The sequence below is a fragment of the Fusarium phalaenopsidis genome, assembly GCF_050370095.1.
Source record: "Fusarium phalaenopsidis strain FUZ10S chromosome Unknown contig_32330, whole genome shotgun sequence".
Lineage (NCBI taxonomy): Eukaryota > Fungi > Ascomycota > Sordariomycetes > Hypocreales > Nectriaceae > Fusarium > Fusarium phalaenopsidis.
The window spans coordinates 227,973-245,859 of NW_028145392.1; the positions used below are offsets into that span (position 1 = coordinate 227,973).

Genomic DNA, 17,887 nt, shown 5'->3' on the forward strand with positions numbered 1-17,887 from the left:
GTTCTTTGTTGTTCTTCCACATTATGGTCTGTGTCCAAATGATGGGAAGTTGAAGGTCCGTCCCTAACCCCCCAATCTGTGGCATTTCTTACAGTTTTGCTATGCAAGAGTGGCCTTTCTGCGGTATGTCGAGCAGCACCGTCCAACATGGTCGCGCTCTCTGCTTCATTTGTAGCTCGACCAGCTTCCTTCATAGACAATACTGGTTTTCCAGTCTCCTCTTCCTCGGATGAAACATCATTATGTTCCTCAAGGGGTCGCAGCGGGGTTGGAGCCCTAGAAGAGGCCTCCGAACTGTTGACGTCACTCAACTTTACGTCCAATTGAGACGGTGCACTATTCTGCTCATCACTTTCAAAGTCGTTTTGCGGATTGTCATCTTCGAGGCTCGGGAGGGAAAAGAGGGCCAGCTGCTCTAGATGCCGCCCAACGTGCTTGATATATAGCTTCAATCCTGATACAGTGTGCCCACACAGAGAACACTCGTTGGAAATGTCGTCCGAGGTGGCCTTCTTACCAAGGGCTGTGACAGCATTCAGCTGCTCCTCAGTTGCACTCGGTAGGTGTTCATGGCTGATGTGATGCCTGACTTCCATCGCGGACAGGAATGTCCCCTCACACTTGAAGGGACAAGACCATGACCCCCAGTGGTATTGTGAGATATGTAGCTGCCAGCGATGGCGGCGATCAAAGTCCGTGTGAGATTCAGTGCAGCGTGAAAAGAGACAGGTGTACGGGCGAAGGTCCCCGAAGACGTGGCGTCTGTTGAGAGAACGTTAGAGCACGAAGACACTGACAATGCCTGTCAAGGTGAGGGAGAGATACTTACTTCCATGCCGCCCAAGTACTGGCGGAAATCATTCTGTAGCAGAACGGGCACTCAAAGGTTCCGCGTTCCGCAGCATGCGGTAGAGGAGGCACCTTTAGGGGAGGCGGCGGCGTTTGTATATGTCCATTTAATTCTTCTGCGAGGAAGCCAGCCGAAGTAGCATAGGATGTCTGTGACATTCCCATTTCAGATCGACCGTCTTCGTCGATCACGCCGGCTCCGGGGTCTCCGTTCAAAGCTTTCAAGTGTTCTGGAAGAGATGAGGCGACCGTCTTTGGGATAACCTCTGTATGACTTGTGTCTGCCTCTCGGGGCAGACTGTCTAAGCCTGCGACTAGTCTGGAATGATGTGCCTCGCGGTATTTGAAGAACTGGCGCCGGCGGGTGATGGACTTGCCCAGGATCTCGGCTAACCCGGCACTGATCTTTGGAAACTTGTCTCGAACGTACCCGATGTCGTGCATCTCGTAGAAGGAAACATCCTCAGAAGGACCGGCGCCGAGCTTGCGGAACCTGTCATGCGGTGCAGGGTTCGCGATGGCGACGGAGAGACGCAGCAGGCAATCAATAGCCTCTCCCACGTCGGTAAAGAGCGTTGATAAACCTGTTTCTGGCGAATCGTCATCATCATCGGAGTCTGTGAGCCCCCCTTCGCTGCCTTGATCTAGGCTACCTTCAGAAGAGGCTGTTTCGTCTTCATCGACTGCGTTGTGCTGAGATCGATGCCATGAGGGCGGTTCGTGGGAGACTAGGGCGAGTACATCCTGTAGTGATTCAGAAATATCCTTGAGAAGGTAAATGACCTGCTCCTGTAGATGGGGTGCCTCTCTCAGTCGATAATCGAGTGAGGCCGGGCCGCTCTGATGAGCTGCGAGGTTACCAGCCCACATCTTGAAGCGGGTTATCTCATTGTCAAATACTGGTAGAAACGTGTGTAGATTGGTAGAATCGGCCTGGTTATTAATAGAGCCTGCAAGGTTCCGAAAAGACTCAAGGACAGTCTGGACATTGCCCGCAATTGTCCCTAGTTCCTGGTTGCGCTCCATGGCGAGGCCGGATCCATGACGAAGGCCAAGTGGCCAAGAGAGGATTTATGGTGAGATTTCTGGTGGCCGACGAGTTCTCTGTCCTGCTCGAAGTTGATCTGCTCGCTTTGGCTCTGATAACCAATATAAAAGACTCAGCTGGTGAGCAGGATCAGCAGATCAAGAGCTCGCGAGGCTCGCATGTCATCTCAGCTGCGAGCGGGGTATGCATGTGCGGGTCTCACTCCATTGGGCTACGTTGGGCTCGCGATATGCAGGACGTCAGATGATCCTCCTCTGCAGTCAATAATCGCTCAATCACTCTCTTCGTGGAGCCCGAAACAATTGTTTTGACATACCACAACCTTCTCTGAGCATGTCTGGTTTCGAAGTTGCTGGCATAGTCTTGGGGACGATTCCCCTCATCGTCACAGCCTTGGAGGCCTACAGCAACGTTATGCGGGACTGGGGTAAGGCTCCGTCAGAGTTGAAGAGCCTCAACCGGCAATTGACTACCGAGCGGGCAAAGCTGTATAACGTTTGCGATCAGCTAATAAGCGACGTCGTGCCACAGCGAGATATTGAGCCAATGCTACAGGACCCATTCGGCCAGCTGTGGCAAGCCAAGGAGACCAACGACAAGATTCGACGGAGGCTCTGGGACGCGTATGGCCCGTTTGAAGAAACAATCATGGAAGTGGGAGAAGCCCTTGAGAGCGTGATGCAACGGCTCAAGATCGACGTCTCTCGCGATGGACAGGCAAGCCAATCTTTGGACCTCTGATCGAGTTGCCAGCTAACACGACTCAGGTCGAATGGGTTAACCGAGGACGGATAACCCGCGGGTTCAAGAAGTTGCTGTATCGTCTGAACAGAAAGGACTACCAGGACGCGCTCACTACCATCTCCAAAGGAATAAGCGACCTTGAGGAGTTGGCACGACTAAGTGTCACTCTCGAGCCCCGCCGAAGGAAGCAGTCCCGCGGCAAAGTGTTCAAAATCTTGCGGGACCTTTCCACGAGCATATATCGAGCTCTTTGCTCTAGCATCCTCTGCAGTGACTCGCATGATGTTAGTCTCGAGCTGGCGACACGATTCATCGAGGTCGGACACGAAGGTGAAGACGAAAAGATCTTGCGGGATGCACAGTTCAAAGTAGCCATTTCATTCGAAGTAGCCGAAGGTCCAGCGAGGAAGCGGTTCTGGGATGAGGTCAGTATTAAGACAGCGTCCTCCTCCAGTGCGGCATCGTCAAAGCCATATCCAGTAGCCGACAAGGCAAGGAGCATGAAGCGTGTCTCTTTTGGGATCAACCAGACCTTGGCTTTCATTGGTTCTGCCAAACCACCGCCTGATATCAAACCTGATATCAAAAGGGCAATGGCCATTTTCACTCGGCCTGCTACAGACGTTGCCTTTATGAAGACCTCTCACGACGATGATGGTAAAGTAACAGGAGTCCCCTTCGACCTTTGCATGGCCCTGAAAAAGAGCCGCGAAGCACGACCTGCCTGTTACGGCCGCCTGATTGACACGGAATGCACCAACCGTCACTTCCAGGTGTATCCGCTGGGAACGACGACCAACAGCGACGGCTGGTCAATCATCACTCTGGATGAGGTCTTAGAGTGTAAAAAGGGACTGCGGCCATTGATCTCGTTGGCAGAAAAAGTTCGGCTTGCACTTGCTATCGCGTCTAGTGTGCTTCAGTTGAGCAAGACCCCATGGCTTCCAGAGGTTCTGACGCGAAAGAACGTGCACTTCTTTAGACGGGATGATTCCCTTTCATATGAGCACCCATTCCTCTTAAAAACCCTTCCGGAGAGTCCGTTGCAGTCTCTGAAAGCCAGTCCTGCGACCTCGAGAGAAAGGTGCACATTAATGAGTAACCCCACGCTCTTCGCACTCGGAATCCTGCTGTTGGAGATTATCCTGGGCTCGTCATTTGAGCAGCTGCGCCAATCAGATGAGAAAGCGTTCGAGGGCGACGACCATGGTATCATCCGCGACTCGATCGCGGCGCACCGGCTGCTGGAGCAGAGGGTAGCGTTGATCAACCCAGTTTACAAGGCCGTGGTTGAGCGGTGTATAGGGTGCACCGAGTCTATAGGCCTAGATGAGGATGACTTTCGGCAGCAAGTGTATAATGGCGTGGTGATGGAGCTTGAAGCAATCTTGGACTATACCGAGCTTGGGATATGAATGAATGAATGAACAATTATTACGCCCGGGAGGACCAAACCTCATAGGGCCAGTACGCTAGACTAAATACGCTTCTGACACTTTCACCAAGATCTCCTAAAGCCCTACTCAAGAATATACGCCAGAAACCCAGTGCGTTTCCCCTTTCTGACCAATTAGCGTCTAGAATTTCCGCCTCGTAATTCCCCCTTTAGAAACGCACTGTCTTTCTCACAGAGCGCGAATAAAATCAGAAAACCTAAAACGCGAAACGCGTCGCGTTTCCGTCTTCTGACACCTGTTGAATTTAATGACTTCGCTACTCCAGAACTAAACAATAACATTCATCATCATCTACTATATTCATATACCTATCCTCTCTCTATATAATATCTCCTTAGCGTCTACCTATTCGTTCTATCTATCATATAGGTCTAGTCGTAATGGCCCGCTTCTCTATCGACGAGAATGGGAATGACCAGCAAGAACAACATAGCTATCCCACTCTACCCCTGGCAAAGCTACAGAAGCTCGAGAGGCTCAGTCTTTATTACAACTTGCCGGAAGCAGCCATCATATGTACTAAGTGCGACTTTGCTCTCAGTCCTAAATGTGCATCGGAGCATCCGGGCAAGAAGCACGGCATTGCTAGGTCTGCTCGGCATGGTCTTGGGCCCCTCCTATCCCTTCAATTGTCGAGGAGCTCCGGTCGGGTCACAGCAGGGGTTAGCAGCCAATAAAATTGCATCGGATTAAAGGTACCTAGCCCCTCACCTATTTTAGCCTATGGTAGAAGTACCAGCAATCTCTCGAGTTACAAATCGCTATATCACACTGCTCACATCCCCAAACTGTCTGGCGCCTCCTTTTATTACGACTGACCGGCGCCAACGGCCTCCTTGAGCTTCTTGACCTTGGCTGCCCTAATTGAAGTCCCTGACAAGCGTGGCAATTTGACTTTTTCCCTCTTCGGACGTGCTTATGTTGTGCAATAGGCGTAAATTCGTCCCCAGCTCGAAAAAGCTGCCTTGATTGACTTTTCGGATGGAAGGCTTTAAAGATCTCGTTGTAAAGGCGTTCCCTCCACTTCTTCTGGTTAGTATAACGGCCCCAAGCCGGCTGGCCGTGTAGCTGTAAGATGAAGCTGTTCACAAGGACCACATCTAATAAGAAGGTCCAAGCAATAGCCTGCCAAGCGCCCCGGCGGATTGGGTGATCATATCCTAGATATGACCTTCTTTGGTCGCCTCGGTCAACATGGTTCATTTCGTCGTTATAAGAGGCAGCGATTGTAGGGATCGAAATAAGTTTGACTGGCTCACTACCAAAAAAGTGCTGTATTGGCCGTGCCATTGGGGTCTTTGTGAATGGTCTCTTCCTCCAACGCTCAGTCATCTCATCGCCAGTGAACACGGTTGAAAGGAATAATACGAGGGCGTTATCCTTCCACGCGATTTGATTGACCTAAGGAAGAAGACTAGTCAGCAGATAGATGAGAAGAAGATCAAAAATTATCTTACCTGATTATCAGCCGTTGGGATGACCTTGATCTCATTGAATTGGAACCCTGACTTCCCTGCCTTGTCGGCCTTTTTGGCCTCTACAAGACCTTTGTGGATGCCGCAGTTAGGCCGGGCTGTGCCGGTAGCACCGTGGCCGTGCTGACGAAGGGAGCGGAAGAGGTCCGGCGACGAGAAGAGGTTATCCACGAAGACGTGATATGTCGATATCGGCAGTAGGTTAATCAGGGCAATAACGACGCTTTGAGTCGAGTTGAGAGCTATGATCTTAGCTCCGGCTTCCGTAGCCACGTAGATAACCTCCCTAACCTCGTCAGCCTTATCGGCCTTGCCTCTTTCCTTGCTTTTCTTCTTTTGTGAGGCCGGCTTCTTCTGAATGCCAACAGGACCGTATTTTGCGCCGGGCTGGTGCCATATCCACCTCATGAAGAGGCCTAGCTGGGCAGCTACCCACACCTTGAAGCCTACTCAAGAATTAAAGACCGAAACGGGGCCCGTTTCCGCTTTTGAACCAATCATGCATCTCCATTCTCACAGGGGTCATCCGAAGTCGAAACGGGGCCCGTTCTCATTTCCAGCTCTAAACCGCGATCGCGAAACGGGGCCCGTTTTCGCGTCGCGTTGGTCCGTGCCAACCGAGTCAATTCCTTTCATACTACTTAGGTTCTTCTCTTCCTCAGCTAACACGTATATCCGCTTATCCTCTACAGAAGAACTCGGTCAACTAATTTATAGCATGGATCTAATGCATCAAGAAATCCAACTTAGCCTTGACCAGTATTCCAGGTTGGAAAAGCTTCATCTCCACTTTAACCTACCAGAGCAGGCCATTATCTGTACGCTATGTGGCTACGCGCTTGCAACAGACGATGACCGCGTCGGGCGTCACCTTGGAGAGAAGCATCATATCCCCAAAGGGGCTCGCCGGAAGCTCAACGCATTAATCAACTCACTTCAACTTCCCAGTCCGGAGACGCTCCCTAAGCGACCAGATGGTTCTGCGCCCCATCCTCACCTACAGATCCAGGAAGGCAAGGCTTGTAGGCACTGCGGCCTACGTTCCACAAGCTTGACTATTCTATCGCGACACGCCAGAAAGCTTCACAAACGTGAAATTGCAGCCACAAGAAGTACCGGCAAGCATTGGCTGCGAGATCATATCATTAACAACCTCGCATTCCAGAGCTGGACATTGAAGGATATCAAAAGGGCCTGGACCATAACGCCCCCAAGAGCTTCGACACAGAGATCCAAGAAATCAGACAACAGACTCCTACAGCCAGTCCCGGATCCTATACAGCGCCTTGCAGATCAGCTATTACATGAAGAACGCACTCGCTCGGAGCTACACTCCGCCACTTTCAACCCCCCAACCGATGGCGATGTGCTATCTACGCAAGCTTTGCTGACAAACTGGATGCGCCGAACCGGCTGGGATCGAACTTTCGAGGGTGCGGACTGCCAAGTCCTCATTTCCTTATCTAGCTTGCCCGTGCCATCATCCCAGCCGCTCTACCTAGGGATGCACCGTGGCGGGCACGAGCTCAGCAGCTCGGCGACAGACGAGAACAGGCTCTTATCCATCGTCGCAACGCTGGACCGGCTCTTTGACCAGTGCGGCGAGACAGTGAGATTCACTGATGTCAGCGTTCGGCGATGGCTGCGTAGCCGCTTCACGGATCGCCCCTACAAGGCGCCGTTCGAGCTCGTGTCCCAGTCAAAATCCGAAAGGACATACAGGAACGAGTTCAAGCGCTGCATCTGCTTCTGGCTGCGTGTCTGGCGACTTCCGAGAGCCATATCTCGTGCCGTCACGGGCCGCATCTTCACAACACATCAACGTAGGATGTTGGAAGAACTATGGCTTGACTCTTGTTGGACTCCTTGCGACAACGAAGACGAGAATGCCGAGAATGCATATGCGGGCTCTGCTCTCTGGCTCCGTCAAGAGAACCTTGGTTCTGAAGCTGGTCAAGGAGAAGGGGAGGAAGAAGAAGAAGAGGATGATGATGATGATGATGATGGGTCTGAATTCTCCGAGTCTGAGGATACAGCCAGTGATGCCCTATATGGCGAGGGTTCAAGCGATGAAGAATATGGTTCTGACAGCCAGTGGTATAGGGTCTCTGAGTCCAGAAACGGTGGCCAAGGCGAACTTCAGCCCGGGAGCCATAGAGTCCCTTCCAGAGAGACGGATAACAGTTGTGATCCATCCGTGGATGCTGTGCTGCGATTCTGTTATGAAATGGTTACCGAACACTTCGAAGATGGAAGAGCAAGCTCAGCTCTGCTCGTCTACTTCAGTGCCGTCCGGGGACTATCAAGGCAGGAAGGGAACGAATATCTGCGACCCGCCCGATATACCCCCATTCTCTCCAGGCTGATCTACTGCACTCGGTTGATCTTCCTTGAGGCCATCCTGCCTCTTCGTTCTCATACGTATGCCGGGTTTGCGGCCAGACCTCGCTACGGCCAGCTTGCAGCCCTCAATGCGGTTCGCGTCGACCAGATGTGTGACGGCACTATGTCACCACTTGGCGAGTTCCTCAGCCTCTTGGCGTATGGGTTGACCATTCAACGAAGTGAAGGTCCCACGTGGCACTTTGACTGGAGCGAGGATGGACAGACGATCTCATGGGACGGAGACACACGGCTCTCCATGGGACAGTTCCGCAGCCTAGCCCACGAGGCATTTCGCCAAGCTACCATCCAGTCTCGGCGCTTACTGTACGACTTTGATCCAGAGGACCCACAGATGGGAAGCTTGCGCGATAGGCTGTCGAATACGACTCCTGGCTACTCCTTCCTCACAGACCCTCAAAATGGGCTCGGGGAGTTATACCTGACGGTCTTCATGCGGGCCTGCACAGCTCCCGTGGACGGTCTGCTCCAGACGCGGCATGGCGACGGCCAGGGCAGCTGGGACGTAGATGCAGCACAGGCATACCTGCACGGGCATGATGTCCTTCTCAAGAACCTCATGGTTCTCCAGCAGCTAGACAGCGGCCAGGCTGCGCGAGTCTCGGAGCTGCTGACTCTGGAACAAACGAACACAAGGTCGAGGCTCCGAGGCGTCGGGATCTTCGGCGGGCAGATGTTCTCCATAACTCGCCACAATAAGGCTCGCCTCACCACAAACCGCGAGTTCCAGGTCGCACGGTTCTTCTCTCCCCAGGTCGCTACACTGATGTATCGATATCTTGTCTACATACGTCCGACCGCCTACGCCATCCTACGTCAATGCTTCAGGCATGAGCCGGATAGGACGCTCATCTTTACACCCATCTCAAGGAGTACCGGGTGGACCACCAAGGTATTCACAGAAGAACTCAAACGCCTGAGCCGAGATGCTCTGGGCACCGAGATGGAGATTGGCGTTCGGCTCTATCGTCAATTATCGATCGCCATCACCGAGCGGCATGTTCGCGGAGCTCTTCCAACCTTCAACCGGTTTGATGACGTGACCGAAGCAGCCGATCCGGACGTTGCATTTGCATGGCAGAGTGGCCATCGTCCAATGCAGCGCCATTTAACGTATGGCCTGGATGGCGCGTTTCCGGACAAGTTGCAGCCATCACTGCTCAGACTATATGCACGCTGCTCCGGGAAATGGCATAACTTCCTCATGATCGGACCCGAGGCGCCACCCACAGACGATCCCGCCTCTGTACGTTCCGACACAGAAACTATCCTGCCAAGGCAAAACTCGGGACAAGGATCGAATGCAAAGAAGAGGAAGCAGATATCCATATCATCGCCACTGACCACCAGCCTTAAGCGACCACGACGAGGGCTGGGCAATACCGCAAGTACCGAGGCGCCATTGTCAAGTCCTTCATCGAGCCAAGTGCCATGCACCCTAGTAGTCAATGACAATATCGATTCTGCAAGAATCGGCTATAAAAATGGGTGCGCAGGGTCCGTGCACTGTTGCAATATCGGTTGTTGCTAGGCCGGGTCGCTTACTCCTCGGTCCTCATAAGATCGGGAAAAGCGGCTTCGGTCTAAGGGAACGGTCGATTATCACCTTAAGTGCAAAATTGAGCGAGTGACATTTCGCGACGTTGTTGGCCTAGAATCAGGGTATTTTCTGGTTGGTGGAGCAGCCCTGTGCTTACCTTATGAAGGAGATGTCTTTTTTTGGCTTCCGAACCAGCGCTACAATAGATAGGACACTAACGCGTGCCAAAGGCACGTGACCATTTCAACCCCGCTCTGGTTACCCGTGCCAACAAACCAAAACATCACTTGCAACCAAACACGGCCAGCATCGAGCCATGATTTAATACGCCAATTACCATGACACAGGATATTCTTCACTGGCTTCTAAGCGTTGAAGCAGCTGATGTACCCAATCTCCGCCCCGAAGAATCATTCTGGAGAAAAGACTGCAAGCGCAAGCGCATGCGTCTGACACCACCGCCCGACGACGAGCCCGAGATGGCTTCGCCCAAGAAGCGAAAGACTGGCTATGCAACAGCCGCTTCTGCACACTCGGAGAGCGAAGCGAGCCTGTCTTCGTTGGACGAGCAACATGGGGATAATAACGTAACGCCTCGCCCACGCCACACGACGCGCTTATCCCGCAGCGCGTCGCACCACTCCACGCAGAGCGGTGCCTCTTCTCCCCGAAAGCACCTCGCAGCTATGAACCTCTTTGAGCGGCGCATCAAGATGGGTAACTTCTCTGACACGGGCATGATGCCTGGCTCATTGCTCGCCCTCCGCCAGCGCCTTGTTAGCCAGCTGCTTCGCGGCCGCAAGATCCTCGGCTTGACGAGCAAGCCCGTCTTCCAGCAGGTAGACGTACTGCATGACGACTTTGGCACGTTGATGGCCGACGCTGACTTCTTCTTCTCGACCGAGAGGGACGCACTTGGCACAACACCTACGCCGGATGACGCCATGTATATTCTCGAGTCGGCAGCCGAGTGCGCTGGTCACGACCAGGCAGAGTGTGGCTGGAGCAGCGATGTGCATCATGAGATTCTTTCACAAGCACTACGGCGCCGTCAGCCAGGCCGGACGTATAAGACTCTGGTCAAGTTCATGGCCTGCTCAACCGCCACACTTATGAAAGAGTACAAGCTGCCAAGTGCGCCAGACAAAAAGGTTGACTACTGCATCTGCCTCGACCCAGCTTATGACACTGATGATCCCGACATGGGAAACCTCATTGACAACCTCCGCAGCCAACTTCCTTTCTACTCCATCAACATCACTGGCGAGATCTCTCTGCTGAAAACACCACTGGCAATCCCCATTGAGATAAAACGCTCCGGCGAGGGCGGCGACGATGCAGCGCTGCAAGTAGCAACCTGGCTCGAGGCGCAAATGGAATTCCTACACCGGCTGATCAGCCGCTGCGCAAGCTCCGGACCCTCCCTTGATGACATTGGCTTCATGCCAGGGCTGATCATACAAGGCCATTCGTGGAATTTTGTCGCTGCCACGCGACGCGGCAACGAGACGGTAAGAGGCTCTGCTCATGGGCTGGGCTATGCTAACATAGGACAGGTCATCTGGTCGGACATGTGTGTTGGCTCAACCAGCGATGTTATTGGCATTTATCAGATTGTGGCGTTTTTGCAAATTCTGCGTCAGTGGGTTGTCGAGACGTACTGGCCTTGGCTTAAGGAACTGATTCGACGGGCATACTTCGATGCTTCGGCTTCGGATAATACTTAGATGGAGTTTTACTCTAACCTTATTACTATTCGAGTCCTGACGCTAGACTGGAGAAAAGCTAGACGGTAGGCCTCGTCCTGGTAGGCTGGAGCTCGGCGCTGGAGGCACCCATTCTAAACTGGGTTACAACACAATCTACTTTGAATATGCATTTGGTTAAAGAGCAAGTCTCCGGTATCTGAAGATTGAATTTATGATGCTCTTGCAAACCAGTCATATCACTTCAACTGTGGAAAGCCTCCGTCGCGTACCTCCCCCTCTTGGCACATGGCCAGTACATGCGGGAAGCCAAAGACATTGATAAAGCAATGCTGCGGGAGTGGAAGATGATGTGTTCTTGAAAGGTCTAGGTGACATGTGTCTGATAGGAGCACTACTGCTTACGTAGTAACCACATCCCAGCCACCAGCAAATCGGACCATCTTAGTCATCCGGTCTGTGACGATCGAATCTTTCCCAAGGGATAAACCGGCCGTGCTGGGTTTATGTTGGCAGGAGGACTAGTCGCGCTGTGCTTGAACAAGGGGGTTTGTCACGTCTGGCAATGCGCTCAGAAGGTACTGAGTGTAACCAAGTTGTATTGATAGCTGGGGTAGCTACTACATAAGAGAGTGCCATGAGCGTGTCCTATATACTTGAGAGTTGTTCTTTGGATCATGAGGGATCATGGTCGTTAGTCGTGATCCGGCTGTGATCCTGATGAGGATCGCGGCGAGATCATGATGTCTTGGCGTGATCCATGTTGATCCCGTAATGATTGGTTGGTGTAGTGGGCCTTCTTTTGATCACGTGCTCGCGGAGTGTGTTGGGCCGTGACACGGTCTCAACAGACGGGAAATCATACCTGCACCAGGGCCAGTGCAAATCAGATCTGTTATGTAAGCCCGCCAAGGTGTATGAGTGAGAGATCCTCTTCTTCATCTAACGAAGCAGTCGCGATGCGCGGAATTGAACATACTGAGTGATTCAGTAGGAGTGTAGCTATTCAATGAATGATGTATCACCCATTGGCGTTGGTCATGCGCAGCGTATAAGGCCGCCCAGGCCGTGAAGCATACCAAGGTGACGACGACGATGTAAGTGAATCCACTCAACGTGTGAGATATACAAGGCCGGGACTTCTCTACATGTCTTTCTATCGCCCATGTCGTTCACCGCCAAGCTTAGCACAAACGACCGGCAATCCTTTGCCTCGGGCTCAAGAGAACGAAGCAGTGCCACCAGCCGTACACGATCTACGAGCCCCGTTAAGAACCCAGACGATCTTTTAAGCTCGAAAAACCTGTCACATGGACGAGCCCTGACCCTCGTACATTGAGGGACACGGTGAAGAAGATAGGGAATGCCTAGCCGCTGGGCTTGTTTGACGACGTTTGGAGAGTGATATAAGGAGAAGGATACTTGCCGCGGGAGCTGAAAAAGATCTTGAGAGATGAGCTGGTGGTCAGCGAGTCTCGCTTCGCGACTGAGGATAGAGTTCTGGTCGTGGATAAGAAAGAGGTGGACGATGCTAGCCAGCTCTTCATATCTTTTGACGCCGGGATAGCTAGCCTCCTCGCCCTTTACCTCGCCCTTTACAACGAGCTTAGCGCTATTCGCAATATCGTCGCTACTACGATACGGTTTATAGACACGATCTGTTCTGAAGCGACGTAGAATGACCACATCTATATTCCCGCCCTTCACCTGGCTGTCTCTGGCGTACCGCACGTCGGCGCTGAGAATATAAATTAAGCCGCTGTCGCTAAGGCTTTTATTCCACCCTCGCGCGGGGAGCTTGAGACCTTGGGCGGGAAAATGATTGACTACGCTCTTCTACTCTAGCCTGATAGGGATCTCGCCATCTGCATCGCCGACTTCGTCGACGGCTTCGATGGCGCACGATCCTTTAACCAATCGACACATGGCCCGCTGTGCTATGAACCCACAGGCGTGCTTGTCGAGACTAAGGTTGATATCCGACGGCGTGCTGAGGGTAAGGCTTAGCTGGGGGTATGGTTAGCTGCTTGGTACGGGCGTGTGGCCAAGTTTGCGCCGCTGCCTTCTGAGGACCCGGGTACGTTGGTGAATCTGTCTTCCTCCCAGTCCTTCTTGTTGTGTGCGAGAATTGGGAGCTATACTTTGCCTTCGACGGAGGGAGCGAGGTTGAGGTGTGCGGCCCGCTCGAGACTGGCAGCACCGTTACCGTGGATGGCCCATACCGCTTGCTCGCGGTGTTGCGACTACTGGCAGGCTGGGTTAACCAAGAGTTCCGTGGGTGGGTTGAGCGGTGTGTTTCGTAGTCGATGATAGCAGATATCATGATGATACATTATAGCAACGACTAGCGAGTCGTCCTAAACTAGCAATCCAACCAATAAATCAATCACATCTATTAACCTGAACTTCGAAGAAAGCCTATCGCCATCAGCATCAAAACCAATACGTAGAAGTTGAAGATCAACCGCGGAGCAGGACGAGGAAACGAACATCTAATACTGCTTGGGATGGGTTGTTGGAGTTGGATCTAGATCTGCATCGCTGAGGAGTGCTTTTAATCTCTTTGGTTGGTCGGCGGAGAAAGTCAGGGTGTATTTGTGAGAGCCCTCTAGTCCGGCGTTTCCCGTGGGAGCTGCCACTCACTACGGGGGACAAGACGAGGTAGGGTTCCCCTCAAGTGACTGCGCGCAGCTACGACGCGGGCTCTACTCCAGGGCAAACCACCCCTTCTCCCGTTATAGGGCTGCTTACGGCCGAAAGCCAGGCGGTTGCGAACATCAACAAAGCGGCCAAGACTTTGGCCGTCTTACCGGTCTATGAAAGGGTCGAGGTACGGAAGGTTGCAAAGAGAAGGATAGCTCTAAAACTTCGGATCACACTCATAAAATGTAAATTCTGAGTAAGGGCATAGGTCCTTGCAGAACGTTGCTGGCGCGCCACGACTACCACATTGGACTTCGGTCGGCGTGGCGTTGCTTCTCGGCGGCAGCGCCTGGAGCAAGTGTTGAGATCCATTGTTTAACAGGTCAATGGCTATTCCGATCCATTGGTGGCGAGGATGTGGATGTCTTCTTGTCAATAGTTTCCGGTGGTTAACACCAGTCTTTCTTCTTCTTTAATACAACATAACATGCTCGTTTCAACAGCAAGAAGAAGCTCGACCATCTCGACATGGCTCGTATAAGAACACGAAGGAGACGTGGAAGCTGACTATAGAATAAAAGCACCCTGCTGATATGCTAACCAGACAGCAGCCAGAGCGAGGATAGCACGGCTCTCCCTCGCTCTACCAGTGATGGCTTTGAGCCATGACGAACCTCCGACCCAGATGGCGCCGACGATAGCTGTGATTTTGCCCAGCGGGCCCATTGCCAGGATAACATTATCGGCCCATCTCATAGCTTGGCTCATGTTGCGTGGTGGCCCTTTCCCGGAGGAGGGCCAGCAGCCTAGATGCAACCTCCTGTCAGTGCACAGGTTGGCGCAGGGCCAACTGGAATACGTACAAGGCTAGGTCAGTGAATATGTTGTTAGAGGAGTCATCGCCAGCATCCGCGGCGAGGTGCGGGACAAAGGCCGGCTCTGATGAGGAGCTGCAAGTTGCTTGGCGGTTAGCATTTGGTGCTGGAAGATATCGGAGCTTGGATAGGTGTTGTTTTATTCTTCGGTTTGAGAGTAGCTATGACTTGGTCGCGCGACAATCACCCGACATTCAGTTCTGTAACCTTGGAGTGCCCACTTCCAACCTCACGTTGTCGCACCCCCAATCCTCAGTCGGCGGGTCCAACTCCTCAGGGAGTGCTCGCCCTTCTCAGAATCCAGGGCGCCAGCGAGTTTGGGGCCGCTCGTCATATCCGGCTTGTCATACGCGTGGGCGGAGATGGCTATGGCCCAGTGCGATTGACCGCCTGAGGAGAGCATGGGCTGTGGAGCGCCCGAAGAATGACAAGAGAGAAACGAATTGCCGACATGATGGCGGCAGCCACATTGAACAGCAGTCGAGGGTTCTAGCATAACAATCTGTCACAAAGGGAGGTAGACGGCAAGAAAAGTAGCACTGCATGAGGAAAGTTGGCCCGCACTTATGCATGCTGAACAGACAAAACGAAGACGCGAATGGACCATTGCTTGAGCAGCTGAGGGCACAAACAAGACCTACCGGTCCGCGAAGTGTGACAAGACGGTAGACATGGGAAACGCGGCGATAGCGTCTGGGGGCGTGCGTTCAATGGTAAACGCGTCAAGTTCCAGAAGGGCCAGTCATGAGGCTCTGCCATGATTATCTTACAATAGTTAAGGTGATCTACGTTATCTCCTGTCTGGGGAAAGAGAAAACTGCGCCGATCCATTGCCGTTTTTGATTTTGATGGGGACCCTTGTCCGAGGACCCTATCGCTAGCATGTTTAATCAGCTGCAGCCACAAAGCCCCGTCGCAGTGGTCGAATCTTACCACATACAAGCAGGGCGAACATGAGCACACGCCAGACTGGTGCCTAATTACAGGCAGCTAATCAAGTCGTGGCGGGGACACATGAGCATCGGACTTCAGTTGCGCTTGATCGGCGGGCGGTAGGTGGGCGGGGAAGTATTTGTTTAACTTGGCGCGGTGGGAGGGGGTATGGCGCAATCGTCTTGGGGGAAGACGTATACGACATTGCGAAATCGTGGCAAAGCAGTAGGGGGAGAAACTGACGGGCTCAGCTGCAAGTGCGACCAGATTCGAAATCATTGGCCCGTCGTTATCTTGCCTTAGTTTAAGGTAACACTCAAAGTCACACTAGTGGGAAGCTGAAGCCATCGCTTACCCCGCACACCTTGTCAGATCAAATGGTGGGAGGGCACACCGGCCCGCCCCTTGCTGATCGCTTAGAGCTTACTCGATGGTCTGTATTATCTAGTTGCCCTCAAAGCAAAATCTTGTTGCTACGTTGCAGGTGCTGGTCATAACCAAGCTTCCTGTCCTACCTCACACGATACGAAGACCCATGAGTTGCTTATCTACCGGCAGCAGCCAAGGCGGATAAAACGGGCAGGATGCGGTGTTTTCCCAGCCAATATTGCCGGAAATGCCTCAAACCTGCAGCAACACCAAAACAACCATGCACTCTGCCGTTTGAACTGCGCATCACTTTGGTCAAGCTGAGGTGGCTTGCTGAGGGGTTGCGAGGGCGCGTGATCGGCCGTGCCACGTTTGAGGGAGGCCCGAGCGGTGGTCATTGATCAAATGACCCTCTTTGAGTCGATCAAGGCATGTACCCTGATGAGGCATTAGATCTGGGAGGGGAGGCTCTTCCGTCGTAATCGCAGCCTGATAGTTCTTGGTGTTGTGGATCAGTATTGCGTACGGGACGTAGTAATGAGGCCAGACGGCAAGTGGGGCACAGACAAGCAGCGTGTCCGCGATTACGCATAAAAACTGGTCTTGGGCCAGATCGAGCTCAGTCCACATCCATGATTGATACAGTACCTCCTAGCCTTCAGTAACATCCCATCCCAGTCCCGCAGTGACGCTCAACGACGACTTTCACAGCCGGGTAACATCAAATCATCACCTGCACGAACGTTCTCGCTTTGCCATTGAAAACAGCTTCAGTTTGTCAACCCAACGCACCATGGGTCAATCCGCAAGTTCGTCTGGTTTCGGCTCGGGGCCTTCCGGTGGCTTCGGGTCAGACTACCGGGAAGGCTTTAGATCAGGCTACTCAGGAGGCTTCGGGTCCGACAACACGTTCTTCGGAACTGGCGACAACTTCGCTTTCAACTTCCGAGGAGCGGGAACCGGACCAAACTTCTTCTCGGGATCTGGCTCCTACGGACCACGAAGAGAATTTGGCTTTGATACCAATCGCTTCAGCCCAGGAGTCGAACTGATTAATCGGTGTCGCAGATCAGCTTTCTCGTCCGGCTTGGGCGAGACTGAAACGTTCTCAGACCACCCAGCTTGGCGTGACCAGGAACCAAGTCTTTGTGATGTTGCGAAGACCGCTGCAAATACGACATCCTCGACGATGCCACTATATCCTGAAGTGGTGAGATTTCCTCAGCCCATGCGGTTTGGATGCGACCTGGTGGACCAACGCTGGATTGTCGACCCTGACAAGGACACTTTCATATTCGGTGCGACCGCCATTCTACAGGGTAGTAAGCCCTGTTTCTCTCTCGGGCTTAACCAGCCTTTCGAATTGGATCTTTTCAACGATGTTCGACTTGGTGACACACAGTTGTGGGCCTCCACCGATAGGCAGTCTGCTTATATCTGTCTCAATCCCAACGCCGGCGGAAAGAAAGGCAGTATATTTGTCTCGGACACTTTTCTAGCGTCAAAAATAAACGAGTGGTTACCTACAGACGCGTTAAAGAACGTTAAGCTAGACACGACAGTCAGCTGGACCTATTCACCACCGATTCGTTCCGAGTTTGTAATGGAAGGGCTTGTGAGGCACGACACATTTGAAGCACTCGACCTGGCGATTACGGTAGGGGTTGCCAAGAAGTGGACGAGCGAGTCGGAGACTTCTGTCCACTTCATTCACAATAGGTCTACGAAATGGTGGGAATATGATACACCACTTGAAGAAGGCTCTGGAAAGGGGAGGAAGTCTAAGAGAGCAATATCTTGCAAGCACAAGCAACAAATCAACCAATACCTGGACGTCGAAGCAGG

At 52.7% G+C, this 17,887-nt stretch overlaps 4 protein-coding genes across 4 annotated transcripts; 2 read left to right on the plus strand and 2 right to left on the minus strand.

Moving 5' to 3' along the window:
* Nucleotides 1–825: 825 nt before the first annotated feature.
* Nucleotides 826–1,875, minus strand: LRP88_13009 (uncharacterized protein; the record flags this gene model as incomplete). The annotated part of the gene is made up of 1 exon (XM_083249393.1): nt 826–1,875. The coding sequence occupies one exon, from the start codon at nt 1,873–1,875 to the stop codon at nt 826–828; it is 1,050 nt and encodes a 349-aa protein (XP_083094878.1).
* A 355-nt stretch (nt 1,876–2,230) lies between these two features.
* Nucleotides 2,231–4,056, plus strand: LRP88_13010 (uncharacterized protein; the record flags this gene model as incomplete). The annotated part of the gene is made up of 2 exons (XM_083249394.1): nt 2,231–2,572; nt 2,665–4,056. 2 exons carry the CDS (start codon nt 2,231–2,233, stop codon nt 4,054–4,056), a joined length of 1,734 nt encoding a protein of 577 aa, XP_083094879.1.
* An 850-nt stretch (nt 4,057–4,906) lies between these two features.
* LRP88_13011 (uncharacterized protein) lies at nt 4,907–5,981 on the minus strand (the record flags this gene model as incomplete). Its single annotated transcript, XM_083249395.1, has 3 exons — nt 4,907–4,971; nt 5,358–5,499; nt 5,556–5,981. 3 exons carry the CDS (start codon nt 5,979–5,981, stop codon nt 4,907–4,909), a joined length of 633 nt encoding a protein of 210 aa, XP_083094880.1.
* A 310-nt stretch (nt 5,982–6,291) lies between these two features.
* Nucleotides 6,292–11,243, plus strand: LRP88_13012 (uncharacterized protein; the record flags this gene model as incomplete). Its single annotated transcript, XM_083249396.1, has 2 exons — nt 6,292–9,222; nt 9,864–11,243. The coding sequence occupies 2 exons, from the start codon at nt 6,292–6,294 to the stop codon at nt 11,241–11,243; spliced, it is 4,311 nt and encodes a 1,436-aa protein (XP_083094881.1).
* Nucleotides 11,244–17,887: the final 6,644 nt, after the last annotated feature.